Source organism: Grampus griseus (genome assembly GCF_964374135.1).
Source record: "Grampus griseus genome assembly, chromosome: 19".
NCBI classification, from domain to species: domain Eukaryota; kingdom Metazoa; phylum Chordata; class Mammalia; order Artiodactyla; family Delphinidae; genus Grampus; species Grampus griseus.
Genome location: NC_139013.1, coordinates 8,922,871 through 8,948,054, shown reverse-complemented (window position 1 = coordinate 8,948,054; position 25,184 = coordinate 8,922,871). Strand labels below are relative to the sequence as shown.

The following is a 25,184-nucleotide window of genomic DNA, read 5'->3' as shown; positions in this document are numbered from 1 at the left end:
TTTTTTTTTTTTTTTTTTTTTTGCCGTACGCGGGCCTCTCACTGTTGTGGCCTCTCCCGTTGCGGAGCACAGGCTCCGGACGCGCAGGCTCAGCGGCCATGGCTCACGGGCCCAGCCGCTCCGCGGCATGTGGGATCCTCCCGGACCGGGGCACAAACCCGTGTCCCCTGCATCGGCAGGCGGACTCTCAACCACTGCGCCACCAGGGAAGCCCGACAGGGACTATTAGTCCCTGAGACTGAAGCCAAGACAAAGAGAATCATGTGCCCACAGTTACAGAGCCAGGCCACGGCCACTCTGGGAGTCACGGACAGGTCTTCTGAATCAGGGTCTGGTCACTGAAGGTCTGCTGTGTGGAGACAGAGGGCTTGGGGAAGCATGGGACCCCTACATAATGAGCCACCTGACAGGGCATGTGGGACAGATGCGGTGACTGACGCAAAGGCTGAAGGGAATACGCGATCATTTCTGATGGGAGGAGCGGAGAGGAGTGGGAAGGTTTCCCAGAGGAGGCTGAGGCGAGACCTGCAAAAGGAGTGAAAATCCCAACAGGGGGCAGGAGGGACCAGGCGTTCTGGACCAGGGGAGAAGCTTAGAGACCCCGGACTCACTGACACCCTGCTTCTCCTGCAACCCCAGTACCAGTGTGCCGGCTCTGTGCATTCCATCCCCCTCAGTGCGTTCACTGAGTGCCTGACCTGCGCGGGACCCTGCGCTGAGCCACGCCGGGGACACTGGACATAGAGCTGAGGCCAGAACAGACCTGACACCAGACAGGGAGGACCCAGAATGGTCCCGGTCAGGACGGGGGAGCCCACAAGAGCCTCCTGACCCTGTGGGGGGAAGGGGAGCAAGGGCGAGTCAGACAAGGATTCCTGGAGGAGGGGGGTGTCTGAGGTGAGTCTGAGGAGGGAGGGCTAGAGCTCGGGTGGGAAGGCCGGGTCAAGGCAAGCCCCTGAGGCCGTCTCTCACAGGCTCCCCTTCCTGGGCACGTGTCCCTGCATCCACTGTGGCACGTCCCTCTGCCTGTGACTACCTAGAAGCCCGCACTGGCCCCAAGCTCCTCCACGCCGGGACCGGACCTCGGCGTCTCCATGTTCTCACGGCCAGCACAGAGCTTGGCCCGTGGAGGCCCACATGGATGTCTACTGGACAGATGAGAGCCGGCCCCGTGTAAGGACGGCACCGTCAGGATGGCGGGAGCATGGGGCTCTGGCAGTTAAGGAGTGGGGGGAAATGCGGTGGGAGCTGTATCTCCAGGCCAAGCTGAGACGTGGACTCTACCTTGCGGGCAGTGTCCCTGGGCCTCGGTCCTGCCACCAACAGCAGACTGGACACTCACATCCTATGAAGTCCCCCCTGGAGTCCCCCGACCTGGCTCCAGGCTGAGCCCTGGGCCTGGCCACATTCCCTCAGGGTGCTGGGGAGGGAACAGTAAAAGACTCGCACAGTCCCTGCCTTGTGGAGCGCACAATCTACTGCAGGAGACAGAGGCAGAGTCACACCAAAACATTTCTAAGTCCGACTGTGGCCAGGCTGGCCAGAAGGAGAGCATAGAAGAGAGGGCGTCTCAGAGCTGGCCTAACCTGGAGACTCAGGAAAGGCCTCTCGGGAACATCTGAGCCCAAGGAAGGAGGATGGAGAGAATGACGGAAGTGCAGGTGGAGAAGGGGCCGGCCCTGATAGAACAGACCTAGGCACCTCCCAAGGTACCTGAGGCAATGGCACGGCGGGACAGGAGATGGGGACCCAGGGAAGCGACATGATCAGGACACAGACCAGTCCTCAGAGGCAGCCCCAGAGCACTCACAGAGGCGCTCTGCTCTGCACACACAGCAAGGGCCCCCTTGCAGAAAGGGGGAGGGGCACCCCTTGAGCTCCCGTGCTCACCTTCACGCGCTGCTTCTTGTGCTGCACGCTGTCCAGCTCATCGTCCTCATCGCTGTCCTCATCCTCGCAGCTCTGCAGGAAGGGAATCTGCTCCAGCACTGAGCCACCCAAGCGCTCTTTGCCGTCTTTGCCGGCCGCATTCCTGCCCACGACAGGGGGGGCAGAGGGGGCATTAGTCTTGCCAGGCGACAAAGCTCAGATGGGAGAGCGCCAAGGCTCGGGGGCCAGAGTCTGGACCCGGCTCTCAGGAGTGCCAAGCCCACCCTGACCCCAGAGGAACCTTGACTCTGATCACACGCAGGGCTTCAAGCCCAGCCTCTGCCTGACACACCCCAGCTGGAACCCTCACTGGGACCACAGACCAGGCCCAACCCCGCACTGAGCTCTGACCCTCCCTGAGTCCCAGACTAGCCCCCAACCCTGACGGCACGGCCCTGGCATATGCTGAGTCAGAAGGAGAGCTGGACAACCAAGCGCCACTGACTCAGCAGCTCCCGTTCCCACGGCCACTCCAACGGCGAGCACAGAGCAGGTGAGTGGCGGGGACAGACCCAGCAAGAAAGAGGAACCGGCCACTCCACGGCCACTCGGGCCCCTCACAGCCTGCACTCTCCCCACTGACAGACGGCGCTCCCCTGTCCACCCCGGCCCGCTGTTTAACGGCTCCGTCGGGATGACAAGTTTTAGTGAAGGAGGTTATTTTCCAAACCTGACTCCAGGGCAGAAAGGAGGGTAGAATTTGAAGTTCAGATAAATGCCAACAGCCTCCTTTTCTGCCACTGGACTGATGCCCCAGAGAGTTCTTGTCAACTGCCCGGGTGGATGGCTGCCACTCCTCCGGGACGCTGCGCCCAGGCTCTCCTCCCGCTCACTAGCTGCCTCGGCCTGGCCTCCTCTGCTGGACCGCCCCCAGGGCTCGGTCCTCGGACCTCCTCTCGGCACCATCGACACCCTCTGCCTCAGTGACCGCCGAGTCCCGTGGCTTCCAAACCCACCCGTGTGCTGGTGAACTGGAGGTACGTTTAGGAGTCAAGCGCCCCCACCCCTCGTGCTGGGGGTCAAACAGGCACCTCAAACTCCACTCGTCCTGAACGGCCCCCTTGAAGCCCTCCCACCCTTTGTCTCCTCCATCTGGGTCAGCACTGCTCCCAGCTCTCAGACCACACCCTTCAGTCACCCCTAATTTCTTTTCCTCTCCCCCCACAGGCAGTCCTTTAAATAGTGTCGGCTCAGCCTAAAAACCCACCGAGAAGCGGACCCCTTCTCACCCCTCCACTACTGATGTCCATCATTTCTTACCTGGACATCTGCAGGAATCTCCTACCCGGCCTCCCGGCTCCCAGCCCGACCCTCCGTCAGCCTCTCCGTCTCCAAGCAGACCAAGTATATCAGATGATGTCACACCCCTGCTCGAAACCACTGGCTTCCCACAACCCCAGCCTCCAAGCTCCTTCTGATCTGACTCCTGAGATCTCAGCGCACCGCAGACCACAGCCCCCACGTGCTCACGCCACTGCAGCCACACCAGCCTCTGTGGCTGCTCCCGAACGTTCCAGGCCCTTCCCATCCCGGAACCTTTACACTTGCTGTTCCCTCTGCCTAGAACATTCTCATTCCAGCTGCTTGGGTGGCTTAGTCTCCACTCCACGCAGTTCTCTTCCCAAATGTCACCCCATCCGAAGCAGTACTACTTCTCCCATCACTCTTTCTCACTGCCTTTTACATAGCACCTCACTTCACCACCCATTAAGTTATTTATTTTGACAAATTACAATTACTGATGAGAGAATGAACGAATGAGAGCTCCCTGGGGGCGGAGACCGCATGTTGTGCCCCCCTCACCCCCCGGTCCTGGCATGCGGCCCAGGGGCTGCCTTCAGCAGGGGCTCGGTGTTTCCTGGGGAGCACACAGGCCTGAGCCTCGGCGGGGCCGGGCCAGCGGGAGCTGTGATGCACAACAGCAGCAAGGCAACGCCAGGGGAGGGGAACCCAGGGGAACCCAAGACAGAGCCTGGACACCACACAAGGAAGGGACAGAGGAGCCCACGATACACTCCAGGAAGGAAGCGGCCCCCAGAGCATGGCGGACTTCCTCAGGATGCAGAAGGCACACAGGGATGCACCCGCCAGACCCAAGGGCTCACCTCTTGATCTGCTCCTCGATCTGTTTCACCAGCAGCGACTCGCCGCCGCTGAGTCCCCCGGGGCCCGGCGTGGCCCTGGGGCCCCCTTCGCTGGGCTCCATGGCCCCGTTGAGCTCCAACGAGCGGCCCAGTAAAGAGCGCACGCGCTTGGACCGCATGTCCAGGATGGTGTCGGTGTAGCCCACCTCTTCCAGGTACCTGCGGGCAGGCAGAACCAGGGCGGGTCAGGCACCTTGTGGCTTCTTCATACGCTGCGGGGGGCCGATGCAAATTAGGCCAGGCTTTTTGGAGGAGCAACTTCAGACTACACATCAAAATTTCAAAGAAGCATACCCCTGACCTTACCATTTCCCCTTTGAGACTATTTCCAGTGGAAGCCTTTGTACACGGGCACTGTGCTGTCACAGATGCTCGCGGAGACACTGCACATATGGGTGAACCAAAACGCAGGGGCCAAACTACACGTCCGCTGCTGAGGACTGTGGGAGCAAATGACTGCTGGGACACTATGCACAAGATAAACAGAGCAGAGTGCCAAGGAAAGAGGCCATGATGAACAGTGCAACAAAAACTGTAAGTTAGGTGTTCCTTACAATTCAAGTGTTTGTGGGAAAAAAAGAATGTGCATATAAGTATAGACCACACACACACACACATTTCATCACGCCCCTCGCTAGGCCTAGAGAGAGACACACTAAACTTAAGAGCAGTGACCTCTGGAGAGCGAGATTGGGGATATTAATAGGAACTTCTGGCATTTACTCTACTCACTTCTATGAATGAGCATTTATTACTTCTGCAATTACGAGAACTGAAGCCAGCTGGGACTGGTCTAAAAGCTGAAAATATCTGTGGCTTCAAAAGACTGGAGACAAAGAGTCCCATGCTGGTCCTCAGGAGGCGCCTCCAGAGCCTCTTCTGTTGAGCCTGACCCTGTCCCTTTGGGAACATCAGACAGCGCCTGCCTCAGCCTGCTGTCTGGCCTGCTATCTCATCTCGGGTGCCTGTGTGTGTCCAACGCTTCCCCTCCCCACCAGTGGAGGGGCAGGAAAGTGTGGTGCGGAAGGAGTTGGGCTCTGGGGACAGGCTGCCCGAGATCACACCTCAGACCCTCTGCTGATTAGCTGTGACCTTCCATAAACAGATACCGTCTCTGCCTCTTGGTTTTTTCATCTGTGAAAATGAGGGGAATGCTAGCAGTTACACTACACGGGGGTTTATGTGAGGAATCCTTGGGTGCAAAGCGTTTAGCGCGGTGTCAGGCTCATAACAGGTCCCTGGCAAGCGTCGCCTGTGATGATCTTTCTGTTGTCACTGTTTGCACACCCTTTAAGCTAGCAATTGCACTCCCAGATATTCAGCTTAAGGAAATCAAGGATATGGACAAATAACTTCCTGGTGTTTGTCACACTGTCTACTGAAAAAAACACCTTCAACGAAATACACAAGAAGAGACTGGCCACAGGAAGTCATGATTATCCACGTGACAGACTACTATATAGGTCTTGAAATGATGCAACGTAAGTAACTTAGTGGGAAGATGTTCACAACGCTTAGCAAACGCAATGCATTATGAAACACTGCGAAGGGGGAGCCCCGGCTTTTATAAAACACACACACACACACACACACACACACACACAGGCACAAATACATATCCACGGAAGAGAAAGCATATGTGCCAAAATGTTTACAGGGGCATGAAATTCCTTGGGTGGTGGAATTATGAGTGATTTTTATCCTTTTCTGTCTGTTTCCCTATGTTTCCCTAGTTTTCTAAAACACACACACCTCTTTAATAAAAACATTACCCAAGGCACAGAGGCACTTGGGGTCGCTTTCCACACGTGCCTCCTGCAGGGAGTCTTCCCTTGCTCTCCCCAACGGGGTGACAGCTGTGGCCAGCAGGGATCCTGACAGCTCAGGGTCCCCAGGGGGACAGGAAGGACTGTGGAGTCTTCGGGCTTATCTCCCAAGCCAAACATGTGTTCTCGCCCCCCAGCCTCCACCCTGCCCTCCACACACTCACTGTCGGAGAAGCTGCCGCCCCTCTTTCCACACCAGCGGGCTGTTCTCCAGGGTGACCGACTCCACCGGGCCATTGGAGACTGGAGGGTGGAGAGAAGGGAGGTGGGCTGTCTTGGTCAGGGCACCACCACACACCCATCACCTCCTCCATCGTCCTTGGAGCCCCTTCCTGAGAGCGTCTGAAGCCTCCCTCTGCCCCTGTGCTCCTCCTCTCTAGTCTCTGGGTCACTTCCCCAACCATTCCCAGACTATCCTCAGACTCTGCTTATGTTATTTTCCCACACGGGAAATGGGCTCAGTTCTGAGTGAACGGGCAGACTCGACCGCGCCCCAGCCTGGCTCTGCCGCTTCCCGGCTGCGTGGCCTTGAGCAGGTTAGTTTACCTGAGCCTCAGTTTCCTCTTCTGAGAAACGAAGTTAATAATCTCAGCACCTACCTCTTGGGATTGTTGTGAGGATTAAGTGAGACAATGTTTGTTTTATTCATCAAATATTTATCGGGCATCTACTATGTGCCCGGCTAGGTGCCTGGACTACATCAGTCGACAAAAACCCCTGCCCTGGTGGAACTCACACTCTGGTCGGAGGAGTCTGACATGAAGAACAATGATCACTGTCAGCCTGGCCTCGAAGGCCCCGACCCCGTGAACACACCACTCTTTCAGGTCTCCGTGCTCCACTACACTCCTCCCTCTACCTGGAGTGCCTTCCCTACTTCCCTGACGATGAACTGATGCCTCCTTCCAGGAGCGCAGATGGTCGGGCCTTGTGTGTCTGTCTACCTCACACAGGGACAGCAGGCAAGACTCCCAGCCTTCTTCACCCCCGTCCCCACTCCCCCGAGCGCCCAGCACAGGACCTGGCAGAGCAGCCTACGGGGGAGGGACACTGAGACCCAACCCCTCCCCACCCCGGCCGAGCCTGCTTTCTGTGGAGCACGGTAAGAGAGACATGGCCCATTTCAGCTTTCCTCTGTCACATTCGGTTTTGTTGGGAGGGGGCAAGAGGGGAGGATCGGGGGTGGGTACCTTGTTCCGACAGTTCTGGTTTCTTCTCCCCCTGGTTCAGGTCTGTCCCGAATTTCAATTTATGATATTTGGCCCTAAAAGATCAAGCGAATAACCAGTGAGAGACGCGGAACAGTAGACAGGGCCAGCCCCCACCTCAGGAATCCCAGATCCCAGATCCTCTCTAATCAGCTCTCCTCCCTCTGAAGCTGAGCTGCCCGATTATGAAGCAGCCCGGGCGGAGGAGGCATCACGGATGGCACTGTGAAGAGCCCACTCTTTGGAGTCAGGCAAACTGGGTTGCTATCCCAGCTCCAGAGTCCTTGAAGAAGTCCTCACCCTCCGGAAGCCTCACCTGTACCCATTAGGCCACTGGAAGGGATAAATGAGACAATGAATATATGGTGTTTGGCATGCAGCGGGCCGCCACCACCATTATGAATACTGTTATCAGTTGTTTACCCCGAATCCCACCCACTATTTCCTGTTCTGTCGCCCTCTCCTGGAACCATGCAGGACTGGGTGATGGGGAAGAGAACGCTTGACCCCAAAGGCTTGATCCCTGAAGGCAGGACGGGGGACAGCTAGGCTCACCTTTCCTGCTTCAGTGCATATTCTAACATCTTGATCCGCCGCACCAGGTCTGTCTTGAGATTCTCTTGCCCCTTCCTTTCTCCCTGGAGGAAGGCCACCTGAGCCTGCGGTGGGGAGAGAGGGAGACAGGAAGGCAGCAGGGCTCAGGCTCACTGACATGTGTCACTCACTCAGGGACAATCAGCTCCAGCCCTGCCCCCACAGCAACACACAGCAGCCACTTCTTCAAGCGTGAAGACCCTGAGCCAGGGTTCCATGGAGCAGTGAAAGGGCGGCTGGATCTGTCTCCATGTCACCCGCAATGAAACAACTGAAGAGAAGCCCTTGACCCCTGAAATTAAATAGGGACAGCCTGGGCCTAACTTGGTCCCCACCTCTGGGGAAGAGGTGGGCCAGGGAGGTATTAACTGCCCTGGGCGCCTCCTCTCTCCACTCAGGCAGGTGCTGTCCCTAAGGTTGCTGGTGGAGGTGGTGTGCCACTACTCCTACCAGAGCATCTGTCTCTGGGAGGCGTGGGAAGCTACTTCTGGCGTTTAGGGACAAGAGTGGGCGGCTCGGCTCAGCTCCCGCTGCAGCGCGAAAGCTTCCCCACCCGACCCCCACGGTGGGGACCAACCTTTCCACTGGAGTCTGCCCAGGGTGAGGGAGACGTGCCACAGCCACGACCCAGGGCCCCTGCCAACCACTTCACACTGGCTGCTGGCATGGGCTGCCCCAGTCTGCTCTGGTCTGTCAACAGGTCTTTTGGAGACACTGGGTCAACGGCCTTCGAGGCGGGATCTTGGCCCCTGACCAGGTTCCGGAAGCCCAGTGCCAAAGCCCTGAGCGCAGGGCTCCTCCCTGGCTTCTCCCCAAGGCTCCTCTGTTCCAGGCTAGGACCGCCTGAGCTCCAGGCTTGGCTCGGCCACTTACTCGCTGCATGATCTTAGGCAGGTCACTGGCCCTCTCTGAGGCTCTGTTTCCCCTCAGGTGTTAAGTTCTTCTCAGTCCAAAGCCTGGCACAGAAGAAAGGCTAACAAATGCCAGCCCCTACCTCTTATTATTTTTATTCTCCCTGCCTGTTCTTCTGGAGTCTTGAAATGGGCCCAGTTCTTTGAGAGAGCTAGGATCCCTCTGAGACCTAAGGCCCATCGGGCAGAGCTGGCTGTGGCTTACAGGCCTCCTGCCCCACAGGCAGCTGCATCTTCCTGAAGCCAATCCTCACTCATCAAATGCTTATTGAAGAACTTCAGCAGCTCCCCCAGAAGCCCCCAGTCGCCCCAGACACCTTTTCCAGGCGGTGAACGTTCCCAAAGCCTCGCGTTCAAGGACTGTCCATTGTTGGCGGCCTCTCAGACGCCCATGAACACGCCTCTTCCTCGCCTTGGGGCTCAAAGGACCCTGACCTATCTGCCCCCAGCACTTGGAGCACAGCACAGCCCTGTGCCCACAGGCCTCCTATCACCCGTCCTGCTCCAGGGACCAGGTCTCTCCCACAGGTTAGTAGAGAACCAAATGTGCGCCGGCGGCCAGGGAAACAGGCACACTCAGACACCACTGGTGGCGCCATGAACTGACAAACCCTTCCGGGCGGGCAATCTGGCTATATCCACAAACGTGTTAAATGCACATGCCTTTCGTCCTAGCAGTTCCACTTCTAAGGAATTTACCCCACAGGCATAACTGCAATGGTAGACTGCCTTTTGAAGAAATAAACAGGCATATATGTATACTAGTGTATGACAAAAGTATCATTCATTCATTTACTCACTCCACAAATGTTTATTGAGTCCCAACTACGTATCAGATACAGTTGTGGACAGAGGATACAGCACTGAACAATGTGAGGTTTATATTTTAGAGGAGGATGTGGGAAAAACAACGAACAAATAAATACACGTCACAGGTACGCTATGGAAAAGAAACCTCACCTGTCCATTGAGAGAAAGGGACTCCCCCCAATACTTTTTTTCTTTTTACCCTTTAAATCAACATATATGTACATAAACACCTAAGGCCAGACAGGCGGACTCATACGTGATCAATGTCTTGGAAGGTTGAATTTCTGTCCTTTGTATACCTTCTCAGTCACCCTGAGGTCTACTCTGTCCATGAGTTGTTAGAAGGTGGGGGAGCGGTAGAGAAGAAAAGGTCGATCACCAAATACAAGTCCGGGGTCACGGCCTCCCTGTACCCTCACCCTTCTGGGCTTCCGTCCATGAGCTTCTGTTTCCCAGTGCCTGTGCGGCCTGCTGAGCCCACACGCATTCAGTATCTGACACTGGTGACCGCCTGTGACGGGCCAGGTTCTATGTGAGGTGCTGGAGAAGGAACGGAGAAGACGAGTGCCTCCTGTCCCCGCAGAGCCCTCAGTCTGGCTCAGGCGACAGACAAGAGCAGCCACAACTAACACAGGATATGACTAGGACCCCAGGGAGGGAGCAGAGGCGGTTATGGGAGGGACACCCAACCCACTTCTGGAGTGAAGAAGTGACAGTTCAGCTAAGACCTGAAGGCTGATTAGCAGTCGGCCAGGGGCTGGAGCATCTAGCTGGCCGAGGCCAGAGATAAGGGTGGCAACGTGGGCTTAAGGAACTCTACAAAGGCCAGTATGCCTGCATCCGAATGTGTAAAAGGGTTAGTGAGGAAAATCAGAGAAGCCTGCAGGCCTGACAAAGGATCGCAGACCATGTGAGCAAGTCTGAAATTCATCCTAAGAGCACAGGGGAAGCTACGGAAGGGTTTTTTAAGCAGAGAAGAGATATAATCAGATTTACATCATACAAAGGTAATTCCGCAAGCTAGAATGTGGAGAAATGATAGCTGCAGGGGGCGAGGGGAGGGCAAAGCTAAAGGCCGAGAGACCAGTCACAGAAGGAAGCAATCCCAGGAATCCCAGGGAGAAATGACAGGGGCCCAGACTAGGATCAGGCAGGGGGGCAACGAGTGGATTTAAGTTAACAAGGAGGTGGCCCTCACCTGCGGGGGAAGAAAGTGGAGTCGAGGGGCAGAAAGCAGGGTCAGACCTCACACCGGCTCAGCCTCCCGCACCCCCCTTGCCCCATAGCAAGCCCTGATTTCCCTTCTCCTAATGATGATGCAAGAATCTCACTCTGGGGGACTTCCCTGGCTGTCCAGTGATTAGGACTCTGCGCTTCCACTGCATGGGACACGTGTTTGATCCCTGATCGATCGGGGAACTAAGATCCTGCATGCCACGTGCCGCGGTCAAAAATAATCTCACTTTGCTCTGTGGGCCTCTTCCCAGTTCCTCTGGCAAAGAAGGTAAAAAAGAGAACCAGAAACATGTGGCTGAAGTGTCCCGAGTTGGTGGAATACCACGGAGAGGGGAAGTGCTGGTGGCCAGTCCCTCCCACCCCGCAAACACCAGCAGCCGCGGCTGTCTGATCTGTTGGCAGGTAAGGCTGGGATCTGGAAGTTTTCTACCCACCACATCCACCCACTGCCACTCTGAGACAGGGCCGCCGCCTCTCCTCCGGCTGTTCCCTTTCCACCCAGGCGGCATGGAAAAAGCTTCCGGAGGGGCCTGAGCATCTCAGTCCTCCGAGGGGCCGCTGATGACTCTCTGTACCCCAACCTTTTTGTCCCAGCCCGCTCCCCGTCCCAGCTCAGTCCCATCTGGCCCTGCATCTCCTGCACTCCACTCGTCCTCCCCAGGGTCTGGGGGCCCCTGGCAGGGTTGAGTCCCCATGGATCCACCAGAGCCCTTTGTGAGGCTGGCAGTAGAGACGGGCCAGCTCCATACCTTCTCCACCAGCTGTTCCTATATGAATGTCCAGTTCAGGCCCCGCCCCCAAGGTTCCTCTCTTCCTCAAAGAGCTTGCTCCCCTTTGCAGAAGTACCAGAGATCGTGGGCAGAGCCACGCAATCAAAGACTCAACTGCGTCAGTGTGTACAGTTCTCTGTAACCTCCTGCACAAACCAGCCTTCTCTATTAGCCTGGAAGTTTCTGAAGGGCTGAAACCACACCACCTCCTTCTGGGAACTCCCCTACCTGGCAAAGTCCTGCTTACTATCAGACCACGTCGATGCCACCTCCTTGCTCCCATCTTCGGGCGCCTCCTGGCAGGACCTCACGAGAGGCTGCCTTTTCTGCCGCTCCCCACATGCTGACTGCACGTGGGTGCTGTGCCAGGAGCAGCTGCACGCAGCTACTTGGAGAAAAGGTATTCAGAGTTTATCAGAAAAATCTGACGCAGTCCAGGCCTTAAAGGATCTCACAGGAGAAGTCACACCTCCCTAAGTGATAAGGGCTCGAGCAGAAGTGTATAAAAAGGGGTGCTGCTGCTGGGAGTGTAAATGTGGGGCAACTTGGCACAACTAATCACCCCTTTATAAACACATCTATTCTACCATTCCACCCATCTATTCTGCTGTATACTCACAGGGGAACACAGGGACATTCACTGCAGCCAATTCCCACAGGCAGAAACGGGAAGCAACCTAAAAGTTCAGCAAAAGGGCTCAAACTAAATGAGCTACGGTACAGACACCGGTGGAATGGAGTTTTCAAAAATAATAAGACCTCTCTCTGCTGATATGAAAGGAACACAAAGACACATGAGTATGTGGGATAAAAAAGTCACCGAATGATACATGTAGTATGATCTCATGTATTACACACAGAGGTGAATTACTTTCATAGCAATAACAGTTGGGGGGGACTTTCCCTTTTCACTTGCGCGCACACGCGCGTATTCACGTCTATACACTCTGACGCTTCTGAGATCTTTGCATTTTTACTACTGTAACAGAACAAAAGAAAATAAAGGTACAAAGTAAGAAATGCTGGAGCCTAGACAAAGGAGAGCCTAACTGGGTGCTATCCACAACTTCCTCTCAAACGCCAAGAAGGACCACCAAATGCGGGAACAGACACATCTTTTGTTTGTCTCAAAGATGAGGAAGCGGGGTGGTGAGTGCTGTAGGGTACACTGGTCTGTTACAAGCGCCGGATGATCCTGGGGAGGCCACTGGGTTTCCTTGGAACAGGCTTCTCATCTGTCCTGGGCGTCAGAGAGGTATAATACATGGGCTTGAAAGCCCACAGACCACCCCTGCCACCCACAGGCTGTGACCCTAGATAAATCACTGACCTTCTCAATGCCTCCATTTCCTCTTCTGATTATTAAAAAAAAAAGGGGGTGGTGGTGGAGGAGGAATAATATCACTTACCCTCCCAGAATGTTGCAAGGATTAAATGATACCATGTATCTGAAGTGCCTAATACAGTGCCTGGCACATAATATGTGCTCAACAAACAGCAGCTGCTATCATGATTGCTAAGTGAGGGCAATGCCATTGGCTCTGCCTCCATAACGGGATACTGAGAAGATCTAATAAGATGTACCCTGGGGAAGAGTTCTGTAAGTAGAGATGGGACACCATGGGACACCAAAGCAAGGGGTACTTACATAAGGATTTCTCTCCCACCCCAACCCCAAGCCTCTGCCACCACACAGCTAAGATCCCTATTGGGGTGGGAGAATTGCGGGATGCTCTCTTTATTCATCCTAAGGACAAAATTCTAAGCGGGTATTTACTTGGGTCCCCACCTCAACTAGATAGGAAATAGCAAATCGGAAGGGGAAAGACGAGCTTCTAGAAGCAGGTACTGACTTCTGCTAATAACGCCCCAGCCCAGGGACCCTTCAAATCCTCACAACTCTTGATACCCAGGCTCATGACACTCTGCCAATCGACCCACACTTCTCAAGGTCACAAAACCCAGTCCAGCCTCAGCCTCTTCCAATCATCATCCGAGGGCACATCCCTCCCCCAAGCTACTCGACAAACCATAGGGTCCTTTCCCAGAAACTTCCACAAACACCTTCCCCCAGGATCCTTCTGAGATGCTTCCTCTGGCTGCCTTCCTGCTCTACAAAATGCGCCCCCTGCCATCCCTCAGGTCCCCCGGATTCCTCCTCACATTCTCCATCCCGCCTCCCATCTCCACAGCTGGACATGTTTGACCCTCCCCCACTCCAGTTCGGGGTTCTCCATCCGACTTCCTACACACTTCCCATCTCAGGGCGGGGGTCCCCACTCCTCCACACCCCCAAAGAGTTTCGGCTCTCAGGCTCTTCCAACACAGGTTCTTGGGGCACGTCCTGGCCCCGTCCGTGCTTCCGACCCAGGGACCCCCTCCCGTGCCCTCCGAAGCCACGCCTGCCAGGGCTCCCCAAAGTTTCCTCCTCAGAGAGGAGGGCACACATCTTCATCGGGGACGCCCCCCCGACACCTTGCTCTCATCCCCCGAGTCCTCAACACAGCCGTCTTTCAGTCCCTCCTGTCCAAACGCTCCGAAACACACCCGTCCCGAGCTCCCTGACTTCCTCTTCCGACTCACCCGGGTTACCCGCCCCGACCCGCTCTCGCCCCCAACGGATCCCAAGTTCCCCCGACTCCCCCTCTCTCCCACCCGGGGCCCAGCGGGCTCCACCTCCAACGCGCACCTGGTCGGGGACGGAGTGGGAGTCCCTCGGCACCCTTGGAGCTTTTTGCTCACTCGCATACAAGACTCCTTCATCCTCTCTCATCACCCTTTGCTGAGTTCTCTTGGGGTCCCCTCGGGGCCCCGAGGCCACTCTCTCAGGAACCCTTCTGCCGGTCCGTTCACTCCCACTCCCACTTACAGCCAGTTCTGCTCCCCTGCGCCCCTTCTCTCGGCGGCCGCGGTCGGGCCCTCCCGGCCCTGGGCCCCCCTCCCGCCTCCACCTGCCCGGGTGCCCTTAGGATCCCCCTCGGACGGCCCCTCACTCCGTCTCGGGGCCGGTCGCGGTCCCCTACCCGCCCCCCCGGCCGTCCCGGCGGCCATTGCTCCAAGATGGCGGCGGCGGCGGCGGCGGGTGAGGCCGGGCCGGGCCGGGCCGGGCGGGGGGTCGGGGGTCCCGGGGCGGTACTCACCTGCAACTCGGCGCGCTCGGCCTCCCAGCGGGCCTTCTCCGCTTCGAAGCGCGCCCACTCGTGCTGGATAAAGTGTAGGATCCCGGGCAGGCTCAGGGGCTCCGGTCCCGCCGTGGGGCCGGGGCTCCCTCCACCGCCGCCTCCCTTAGCAGCCGGGCCGGGACCGGGGGCGGGGGCAGAAACCGGGGCCGCCCCCGTCGGGCCGGGGCCCGCGCCGGAGCCGAGCGGGCGGCAGGAGGAGGCGGCGGCGGCGACCGCGGCGGCCGCTCGCTCCTCCATCATGGAGGCCCCGGGGCCGGCCCGCGCGCCCGCTGTGCCTCGCGCGCCTGCGCGGCCGCGCCAACAGTCTCGCGCGCGCGCTTGGTGGGGGCCGGGGGGGCCGGTGACGGGAAAGAAGTCGGACGCGCGCCTCGCCCACCCGGGTCGACCCCGAAGGCGCGCGCGTGGGGGGGAAGGGGCGGGGCGGGGCGGGGCGGGGCGGGGCGCGCGCCCGAAGGAGGGCAAATGCGACCCAGGCCCGGCGCGAGGGTTGCCTTTGGGAAGCGCGGGACTTAAGGAGGGGCCGCTTTCTGCCCCCCTCCTCATGCTTCACCCCAAAGAAAGACTCTAGTCCTCTCCATACCCAAACACCATTCTCCTCGACAATCACTGTCACTCTTTCAGAGACAGAGCGACCACCAACGGTGGTTTCAGCAATGGCCCCATCCTGATTCCTGGCCCAGGTCGGTTGTCATGGTAACTCTTCCCAGTCGGGAACACCCTTAGCCTCCCCTCCCCTCCACCTTTGTGGTTATGGAGCTCCAAACCTGTCCTGGCCCTGCACCAGGAAGAGGTTGCTAAGGTAACCCAAGTCCCTGGTGGTCCTTATACCCCTACCCTCATTGGTTACTATGGCAACCTCACCTAGCACTCAGGTAGAAAGGACCCCAGCCCCAAGGACACTGCTGAGGGAAACATCTCTTTCCCAATCCCTCCGCCCAGCCACCCAATTGGCATTACCATGGTAACCATCCATCTCCCCCTTTCCCATCAGTGGGAGGTCTGTGGACCAAACCAACCAGGTGTTTTTATTTAGAGGAGATGCTCTGCTGAGGAGTAGTCGCTATGGTTACAAGGCCCGGACCATCCCCAGGGAGGTAAGAAAAAAGCAAAGCCAAGTCCTGGTTACTATGGTAATGGGGGCAGTCCCCCTTCCAGTGACCCTAGGAACCAGGCCCACCAAGGTACAGGACATTTTAGGATTGTCTCTCAGGATGGAGTGTGTCTAGGAAAGGGGTTGTCATGGTAACACCTTCTGTCACTTCTAACCTTACCTTTCTGGACACATTTATGAAAGAAGGGATGGTTATAGGTTGCTATGACATCCTTCCCTTCACTCCTTCCCTTCACAGATGCTTCAGGTGGTCCCTGAGCTTATGAGATTTCAAGAGAAACAATTCCTTGACCTTCTCGTTGCCACTTTTTTAGGTAAAATGAAATTGTGCTCTATTGTGTGAAATTGGCTGATTTGGGGTTTTCTGGTTTCTCCTTCCCTCAGCAGTGCAGCTGAGCTGGGCTGGAACTGCCCGCCTGGAGCTCCCTCAGCCTGCAACCTAGGAGGTAAGAAGCCCCTCAGTGTCACCTGCACTCACGTGGGAACTGCCCTTGTCCCCAAAGGTTTTTCCACACATCACTCATTTTCTCTATCCATCACATTCCCATTCTACAGATGCAGCAACTGAGGCTCAGGCCAGGTGAAGTCTAGCCTGAAGTGAATGTGGATCCACTTACCTTGTTTTGTGGGCAATGGAGAGACAGAGTCTCAGCTTAACTGTCCTCTCCTCCCCTGACCACCTTTTCTCTCTCATGCTCCCTGATGGTTTCCTGCTCTATCTGTAAGTTGTTTGCAGGGATTTTGTCTGTCTTCCTACCTCTGGAGGGCCTGCCCAACCACTGCCTGGTTCACCCCGTGTCCCCAGAACACAGAGGGCACTCAATAAATATATGTTTGTTGAGTTAATGAGTTGAATTAATTAATTAATGTTCATATTCAGCTTTGAAAGCACCTGTCAAGTGAGGGCAAGGGAAAGGGGTTATCTCACTGAAGATGGGTTGAAAGTTGGACTGTCTTTGTGGACCCAAAAGAGACAGCAGAGTTTATTGGCTAAAATCACAACACTGGAGCCAGCTTCCCGGTCAAATCCCAGGTCCACCACTTCCCAACTGTGTGACCTTGGGCAAGTGACTGCACCTGTCTGTGCCTCAGTTTCCTCATCTTTAAATGTGATCATAATGTGAAGATTAAACAAGTTAAGATCGGTAAAAAGCTTAGAACAGGAACTGGCACATCAAGAGCAGCTAGAATTGTTGATATTATTATGATCCTTCAAAACCATCGTTTCATCCACTTTGCCCCAGTGAAGGAGTTTTGAGTCCTTACAGCTGGGGAAGCCAAGACTGACCTTGTCAGGGTACTAGGTGATTCCTCTCTCTCTCTACTCTGGTTCCCTCACCTCCTCAGCTGGCTGTCATACCTGCTGGTCTCTGAGAAACTGGCTTCTGTCCTCTGTCCTTTTGGGCACCTCCTGGCCCAGAGTCAGCCAGATAGCGCGTGCTGAGAACCAGGTTCCGGGGGCGGAGACCTGGGTTCCGCTCCCTTGGCCTTCCTCTCTCTGCGCCGCAGGTTCCCCGTCTGAATAACAGGAGTCAGTCATTCATTCCGCACACATTTATTGAGCACCTGCTGTGTGCCAGGTACCGAGCCATGTTCTGGGTGTACAGCAGGGAACAAAACAGACAAAACAAGAGACAAGATAAGTAAAATCTACGTGAGAACTACTAGGGGAGGAGAGTAGCCCAGGGATGGGACATAGGAAGTATGTGGGTGATAGGGAGAGGCATTTTTAAGTAGGGTGGCCAAAGGAAGGGATCACTGGATAGGTGATATTTGAGCAAAGACCTGAAAGCCAGGGGAAAAGGCATGCAGCTGCTACCTGGGGGAGAGCATCCAGGCAGAGGGGACAGCCAGTGCCACAGCTGGGGTCTCCTGGGTGTATTTGGAGAATGGTGTTTGGTGGCCCACGTGGCTGCAGCTGAGCGGACAAGTGGGAGAGGGTGGGGGGATCGCGTGGAGCCTTGTGGGTCCCAGCGAAGACTTTGGCTTTTCCTTTGAGTGAGTCTCGAGCCACAGAAGGCTTGAGCAGACGCAGGACAGAATCTAACTGAAGATTGAACAGGATCCTTCTGGGCTCTGAGTGGGGCACAGACCATAGGAGACAAGGCCGAAGCAGGAGGAAGGTCTCTTCAGAATTGTTAGAAGACTCTGAAACCATCTAAAGGTCTCTTCTCTGTTTCTGTGTACCTGAGCGCTAAAATTCTAAGATTTTTAAGACCCCGAAGATTCTGTGGTCCCCATGGCTCCTCCCCCCCCCACAGGAATGTGAATTGCCTAAGCTCAGTGGTATTGTCTTTCTCTGTGTGTTGTGTGTCCACGGCTGTTTCCCCAGGGCCTAGGACAGTGCGTGGTATGTTGTAGGAGTTCCACAACCTGGAATGATGGAAGGAAGGAGGGATTGATCGCAGGTCCAGAAGGCAGTTCCAAGGTTCTGAAGAATAACAAGTCACTCCGAAAGTGCAACTCAGACTCTTAAGTGCCATCTGAGTTGGGTCAGAGAAGGGCAAGCAGGCCTGGGATGGGTGAAGAGGGATGAGAGGGCGTTTCTGGAGGGAGAGAGAGAGAGAGAGGAGACAGGGAGACCAGGGCAGGGCCCCAGGTGCATGGCCACAGTGCAGAATTTGGCCCTGGGGACCTGAGTGGGCTTTACAGACACACAAAACCCCTGCCCCCAGTCATCATCTTTTCACCAAGTGTATTTTCAGTGCCCAGTCGTGTGGGAGGAACACAGTGGTGATTGAGACAGTCCTGGCTCTACCCTCCTGGGGCTCACAGTCTAGTGGGGCAGACAGAGCCATCCCCAGACAGTGCCAAACCAGAACAGGTAGCCCAGGGTTTCCGGGAGCCCAGAGGGGACTTCTGACTCAGACTGTGGTTCAGGGAGGGCTTCCTGGAGGAGGGGCCATCTGAGCTAAAGCCTGAGCATAAGTGAGTTCTCCAGGAGAAAAGAGGCACGGGGAGAAGGGGTGATCGAGAGGAGACTCTTCTAGGCAGGAGGAACAGGATACACAAAGGTTTAGAAATAAGATCTGTTTGAAGAAAAGTCCAAGATGGCTTAGGCACAGAGTTCGAGGATGCATGGCAGGAGATGGGGCTGGAATGGTGGCAGGCAAGGGCCAGGTCATACGAGGCCTGGTGGGACTTTGTAAGAAACTTAGACTTTCTCCCCAGGGCACTAGGGAGCCATGGCAGATTCTGAGCGAGAGAGGGAGAGGTCAGATTTGTGCTTTATGCAGACCCCTCTGGCTGCCACGAGGAGGGGACTTAGGAGACTGTGGGAGGCTGGGTGGGGATCTGGGTGAACCAGGGTTGAAGGGAGAGCTGTGGGAATGGGGAGGAGGGGGGTCAGAAGTATTTAGGAGGTAGGAAGATTAGCGGGGTCTCTGACGTCCCCCTCTCCGGGAGGGGCAGAACCTATGAAGATCCTTCATGGGGAAACTTTAGTATCTGCTCAGAAGAGAGAGTTAGTTATTCCTTCTGTGCTGGAGACCAGCCACATCTTCAAGTTGTGATGGGGACATAGAGACAGCGCCACCTGGGGGTTGCTTAGGAATGTGGCCCATGAATAGAGGTGGAGGTGCCCTATGGAGGGAGCACAGCCTCTTTGGATGCAGCCCACTGTACTTCAAAAAAAAAAAAAAAAAAAGATTTTTTTACTTGTGATAAAATACACATAACAAAATTTGTCACCTTAACAGTTTTCAAGTGTATAGTTCAGTAGTATTAAGTATATTCATATTATTGTGCAAACAGTCTCCAGAACTTTTTCATCTTGCAAAACTGGAACTCTATACCCATTAAACAACAACTCCCCATTTCTGCCTCCTCACAGCCCCTGGCAACCACCATCTACTTCCTGTTTGTCTGAGTTTGACCCATTCCATTAAAAAAAAATTAATTAGTGGCCAACATTACAAACTGGAATAATTCTATGATTTAAGAAAACATTTCTAGCTTTCCTTGCAAAACCAAAAACATCTGGCTGACCATCAGGAAAGAGATGGCCAGATGGCAGAGGATTTGAGGAAGTGAGAAGGAGGCAGCAGGGGAGGGGCTTGGTGGCCAAGGTTCTGACCCCGAGGCCGGGGTGGGGGGGGTGCGGGGAAGGGAAGAAGAGATCAGGGGTGAGAGCAGGGAATGAATGGGGTCTGGGCATTTATAACTGAACCCGAATCTGAATGAGAAGTTGACAATGAATAAAAGGGTGAGACTGAACAAGGAAGAAGGGAAGGTGATTCATTGGTTAAAAACTTCCTGAGCATCTAATGTGTACCTGGCTCTGTGCTGAGTAGCCTTGGGGACCCAACAGTGACCAAGACAGGCTCAGGACCTGCCCTCACACAGACTGGGCCCTACTCACTAATGAATTAGAGTGGTAGGCTAGAGTCGGGGAACCCAGGGGTCTGAAGGAGCCCAGAGGGGTTTGCATGACCCAGCCTGGCATCAGGGAGGGCTTCCTGGAGGAGGAAATGTCGGAAGTGAAACCAAATAAGGAAAAGGCTGGGACAGGAAGACAAGGCTGAGGATGGGTGGGGGGGGGGTTTCTGACAACCAGCTCCAGTCTCCCCTTTCATCCCCGCTCCCCAGGATACCCGGGAAGCCCAGCTAAGGGCCTGACTTCAGCCCCATGCGGCTCACCCGCTGCCAGGCTGCTCTGGCAGCCGCCATCACCCTCAACCTCTTGGTCCTGTTCTATGTCTCGTGGCTGCAGCACCAGCCCAGGTACTCCCCGGCCAGGGGCTCCCGCCGTGGATCTGCCTCCGGCCCCCGGGTCACCATCTTGGTGCGGGAGTTCGAGGCCTTTGACAACGCGGTGCCAGAGCTGGTGGACTCCTTCCTGCAGCAGGACCCAGCCCAGCCGGTGGTGGTGGCAGCCGATACGCTCCCCTACCCGCCTCTCGCCCTGCCCCGCATCCCCAGCGTTCGCCTGGCGCTGCTCCAGCCCGCCCTGGACCGGCCCGCTGCAGCCTCGCGCCCTGAGACCTACGTGGCCACCGAGTACGTGGCCCTGGTGCCTGACGGGGCGAGGGCCGAGGCACCGGGCCAGCTGAAGCGCATGGCTGAGGTGCTGCGAGCGGGAGGCGCACGCCTGGTGGCCGCTCCCGTTGCTTCGGCCAACCCTGCACGGTGCCTGGCCCTGAACGTCAGCCTGCGGGAGTGGACGGCGCGCTACGGCCCGGCACCCTCCGCACCCCGCTGCGACGCCCTGGACGGGGACGCCGTGGTTCTCCTGCGCGCCCGCGACCTCTTCAACCTCTCGGCGCCCCTGGCCCGGCCCGTGGGCACCGGCCTCTTCCTGCAGACCGCCCTCCGCGGCTGGACGGTGCAGCTGCTGGACCTGCCCTTCGCCAGGGCGCGCCAGCCCCCGCTGACCACGGCCCACGCGCGCTGGAAGGCGGAGCGCGAGGGGCGGGCGCGGCGGGCGGCGCTGCTGCGGGCGCTGGGCATCCGCCTGGTGAGCTGGGAGGGCGGGCGGCTCGAGTGGTTCGGATGCAACAAGGAGACCCCGCGCTGCTTCGGGACAGTGGTGGGCGACACGCCGGCCTACCTGTACGAGGAGCGCTGGACACCCCCGTGCTGCCTGCGTGCGCTGCGCGAGACGGCCCGCTACGTGGTGGGCGTGCTGGAGGCGGCCGGCGTGCGCTACTGGCTGGAGGGTGGCTCGCTGCTGGGGGCGGCCCGCCACGGGGACATTATCCCGTGGGACTACGACGTGGACCTGGGCATCTACCTGGAGGACGTGGGCAACTGCGAGCAGCTGCGGGGTGCCGAGGCGGGCTCGGTGGTGGATGAGCGCGGCTTCGTGTGGGAGAAGGCTGTGGAGGGCGACTTCTTCCGCGTGCAGTACAGCGAGAGCAACCACCTGCACGTGGACCTGTGGCCCTTCTACCCTCGAAACGGGGTCATGACGAAGGACACGTGGCTGGACCACCGGCAGGATGTCGAGTTCCCCGAACACTTCCTGCAGCCTCTCGTGCCCCTGCCCTTCGCCGGCTTCGTGGCGCAGGCACCTAACAACTACCGCCGCTTCCTGGAGCTCAAGTTCGGCCCCGGGGTCATCGAGAACCCCGAATACCCCAACCCAGCACTCCTGAGTTTGGCAGGAAGCAGCTGAAGCTCCAGCGCCTGATCTTGGAGTCAGGAGCACATTCAGGCACAGGGCATTCATCGTCCTTTGTCTTGGTGCTGCTGGCGTTTGGTGGGCAAGCCAGGGATGCCAAGCCACCTTGCTGGGCCCAGCACAGCCCGGGACCTCAAAGGCGTGCCCTGCCCCAAATTTCCAGAACCGGGGCTCCAGGGCTGGGGCAGAGTTTTGGAAAGAGAGGGAAAAAGAGTGTAGGTTCTGGGGCCAGACTGCTGCGTCCCAATTTCTCTGCGCCTCGGTTTCCTCCAGGATTCAGTGTGTGCCTTCAGGGTCTAGCACACAAAGAGCCCCAGGACACTTGGCCGTTGGAGTTGCTTCTGCCACTAGAGGGCGCCCTTGTCCTACCTTGGGGGCCAAGGCGAATGTAAGCCCGGGACCTCTGTTCCACGGCTTTCACGTCTCTTGAGCCTTTGGTCTTCCCTCTAGCCTCCTGTGCCTGGCAGGACAGGATGACTAAATCCCCTTCTTTCTGAAAACGACCTCCTTTCCTCCTGGGAGAGCGCTGTGAGGTGCATGCTGCTCGTAACCCCATCTTGCAGGGAAGCAAACAGGCTCTGAGGTGTGGCTGTGGTTAAGAACCGGGTTCTGGATCCCGGCCCCCTCCATTTAACTGTTACCTCATTATTTTAGCTCTCTGCACCTGTTAGCCACTCGCAAGGTGGGGTAAACAATAATCATAGCTCACATTTACTGAGCACTTAGTGTGTGTCAGGCATCGTTCTCAGTATTTCACACGGAGTAACTGGCTTATCCCTCACCTTGCCCCTCTGAGGTGAGAGCTGCTGTTATTTTGATTTCACAGATGAGGAAACAGGCCAGAATGGTAAAGCCACTTGTCCAAAGTCAGACAGCTTGGGAAGTGTCAGAGAGGGGCCTTGAACCCAGGCTGTCCGTCTGTAGCCTGCATTGCCGTTGCCTGCTATGCCCCTCTCTGGTGATAGTACCCCAGGGGGGCTTTGGGAAGCCACACGGCTTAGCAGGTAAAGCGACAGCCGCCTTCCTCTTGTGATCGTGCACCTAAGAGGAAATACTATTTGGGCATGTACCTCCAATAGGTAGATTTATTTATAACTTATATCCAGGTACTACTAGCATTCTGTATATTAGTCATAAGGCTTAAATTATTCCATTTTAAAATTAAAAATAAATAGAGAGGGTTTTGATTACCAGCCTCATCCCAGTGACTTGTCCCGCACACCCCTTGGGTGTATGCACCTGGCTTTGAGACCACAGGCTCTGAAGTGGGAGAGGCCTGGGTTCAAATCCAAGTGCTTCAAATCCAAATCCCACTGTGAACTTGGGCCACCAGTGACTCTGACTCTCTTCACCTTGGCTTTGCACCTGGGAAACAGGGCTAATGGTGACCCTCGCCCCACAGGGGTGCTGTGAGGCACTTGGGTGGTAAAGGGGTCGGGAGTCAGGGCTGGGTGTGGCTCCTGGCTTGGCTACTTACTTTCTTTGTGACCTTAGGCAAGTCACTGCTCCATTGAATGGGTGGCGGGGATTGGTGATATTGCAGAAGCGTGAAGCCCTTGGAGGAGGGAGCTTCGCACACCAGCAAGAGAAGATAAATGCCGATTTGGCCCAGACTCCTGAGGCTCAGACATACGAAGCCTGACTTACAACGCAGCCTCTGTTTTTAACCACTGAACCTGCCAACGGCTCGCAGTCTGTTGGGTTCCCAGGGAGCATTCTGGAAACATATGGGGATGATTTGGGTTATTGCTGTGATCGGACCGTGCTCTTGGCTGGTGGAAGGCACGGCCCAGGGATGGAGATGTCTTATAATATATGCAGGGCACCTCCACACAATGAAGCAGGGTCCCTTGTCACATACTATTTTAAAATGTCCCATTGGGCATTCATGAAAGGCGGTGATGTTCAAAATATTTTGCAACTGGCATGGTAATATAAATACATAAATCAATATCTGCATCACATCTTAAAATCTTTTTTAATTCTCAAAATAATCAATATTAGCTATCTATATATACATATTTCTTTAAGGTGTTGCCAAGAACGTAAGTTGAAGCTCAAATCACTCGTAAATTATTGTAATGGTTTTGTTTCATTTAGAAATTGTTGGTGTGATTTCTTGATTGGCACAGCTGTATATACGTATATACATAAAATAACATGTTATATATGTACATATGTATATTTAAAATAACCTTGTCTTAGCTGTGGTTTGATAAGGGAACCGCATCAAATGCTTTTAGCAACTTCCCATTAAATTGAGAATCCTTAGGACTTGAGATCTCAATAGATAAAGAATTTCTCTTAGCAGCAACTGCAGTGTTTTGGTGTTTTTCTCCTCTCTTTGCTGTTCCTGAACTAACAGCAATTACGTCTGAAACTTTTCTAGCCCTTAAAATATTGTCTAATAGTTTTGTCTATTCAATATGTTTATTACCAACTAAGTAATGGGATGACAGAAAACCCATCACAACAACTAACTTGAACTAATTTATCGCAATATGTATTATTGAATTTTACACTTTCTCACTCACTCTTATACTATTCACCAGCCAGAAGTATTTCAATACTTTAACAACCAGCCCATCCATACTAGTGCAAACTAACGAAATTTTAGCCTTACTTGGAAAAACCTGGTTAAGAATGATCTGAGCCTAGAACCTAACTCTCCTTAGGCAAACACAAAGTCTTTTTAGATGGTTTTCGTAGGTTCTGACTTTTCCAGGAAGTGCAACTACCACGTAAGATGAGGGAAGCTTGTGTTTTGTTTGAAACTTGGCCAAGGATTGTCAACAATATCAGAAAACCACGTTCCACCTGGTTCTTGGTAATTCAACACCTAAACCGCATGTTTACAGACGCGTTAGGAGCTGCCTATGTTTCCGGTGTAAATGTTTGTCTCCCTCCTTGGGTTCTAGGAAGGTGGCCCCGCACATTTGCATATTGAAATGTATATTTTAAATTCCTATCCTTTTATTTCTCCTTTTTCTTACAGTTGGGGCAATGGGATCATTTTGTGTGTGTGTGTGAAGTATTTGCTTTTATTTTATTTTTATTTATTTTTATTTTTTATTGAAATATAGTGGATTTACAATGTTGTGTTAATTACTGCTGTACAGCAAAGTGATTCAGTTATATATATATATATATATATATACATTCTTTTCTTTTATATTCTTTTCCATTATGGTTTATCATAGGATATTGAATCTAGTTCTCTGTGCTGTACAGTAGGACCTTGTTTATTGGAATCATTTTTAATATCACGTGCCCGTGGGTTATATCATCTGTGAACTTAAACACAGAAGCATTAAATTGTGGGTTATGAATCCATTGGTAAAT

At 55.1% G+C, this 25,184-nt stretch overlaps 2 protein-coding genes across 6 annotated transcripts in view; one reads left to right on the top strand and one right to left on the bottom strand.

Moving 5' to 3' along the window:
* The window catches only part of STRN4 (striatin 4), a gene marked incomplete at its 5' end in the record, with an annotated part of 25,712 nt that extends 10,862 nt beyond the window's left edge, over positions 1–14,850 (bottom strand). For both annotated transcript variants that reach the window (XM_082676500.1, XM_082676501.1), the window contains 6 exons: positions 1,891–2,032; positions 4,035–4,232; positions 6,064–6,142; positions 7,090–7,163; positions 7,663–7,766; positions 14,569–14,850. In XM_082676500.1, coding sequence (XP_082532626.1) covers positions 1,891–2,032; positions 4,035–4,232; positions 6,064–6,142; positions 7,090–7,163; positions 7,663–7,766; positions 14,569–14,850 — 879 coding nt within the window. The remainder of the gene's footprint in view (positions 1–1,890; positions 2,033–4,034; positions 4,233–6,063; positions 6,143–7,089; positions 7,164–7,662; positions 7,767–14,568) is intronic.
* FKRP (fukutin related protein) overlaps positions 14,487–25,184 on the top strand; it is a 15,427-nt gene continuing 4,729 nt past the window's right edge. Inside the window, exons 1-5 of one of the 4 annotated variants that reach the window (XM_082676504.1) lie at positions 15,274–15,290; positions 15,646–15,704; positions 16,106–16,167; positions 16,277–16,442; positions 20,309–24,224. In XM_082676504.1, the coding sequence (XP_082532630.1) occupies positions 20,349–21,836 (1,488 nt within the window). In that variant the 5' untranslated portion in view covers positions 15,274–15,290; positions 15,646–15,704; positions 16,106–16,167; positions 16,277–16,442; positions 20,309–20,348 and the 3' untranslated portion in view covers positions 21,837–24,224. Of the gene's footprint in view, positions 14,511–15,160; positions 15,705–16,105; positions 16,168–16,276; positions 16,443–20,308; positions 24,225–25,184 lie in introns of those variants that run through there. The other 3 variants (XM_082676505.1, XM_082676506.1, XR_014298150.1) reach the window with 3 other exon arrangements.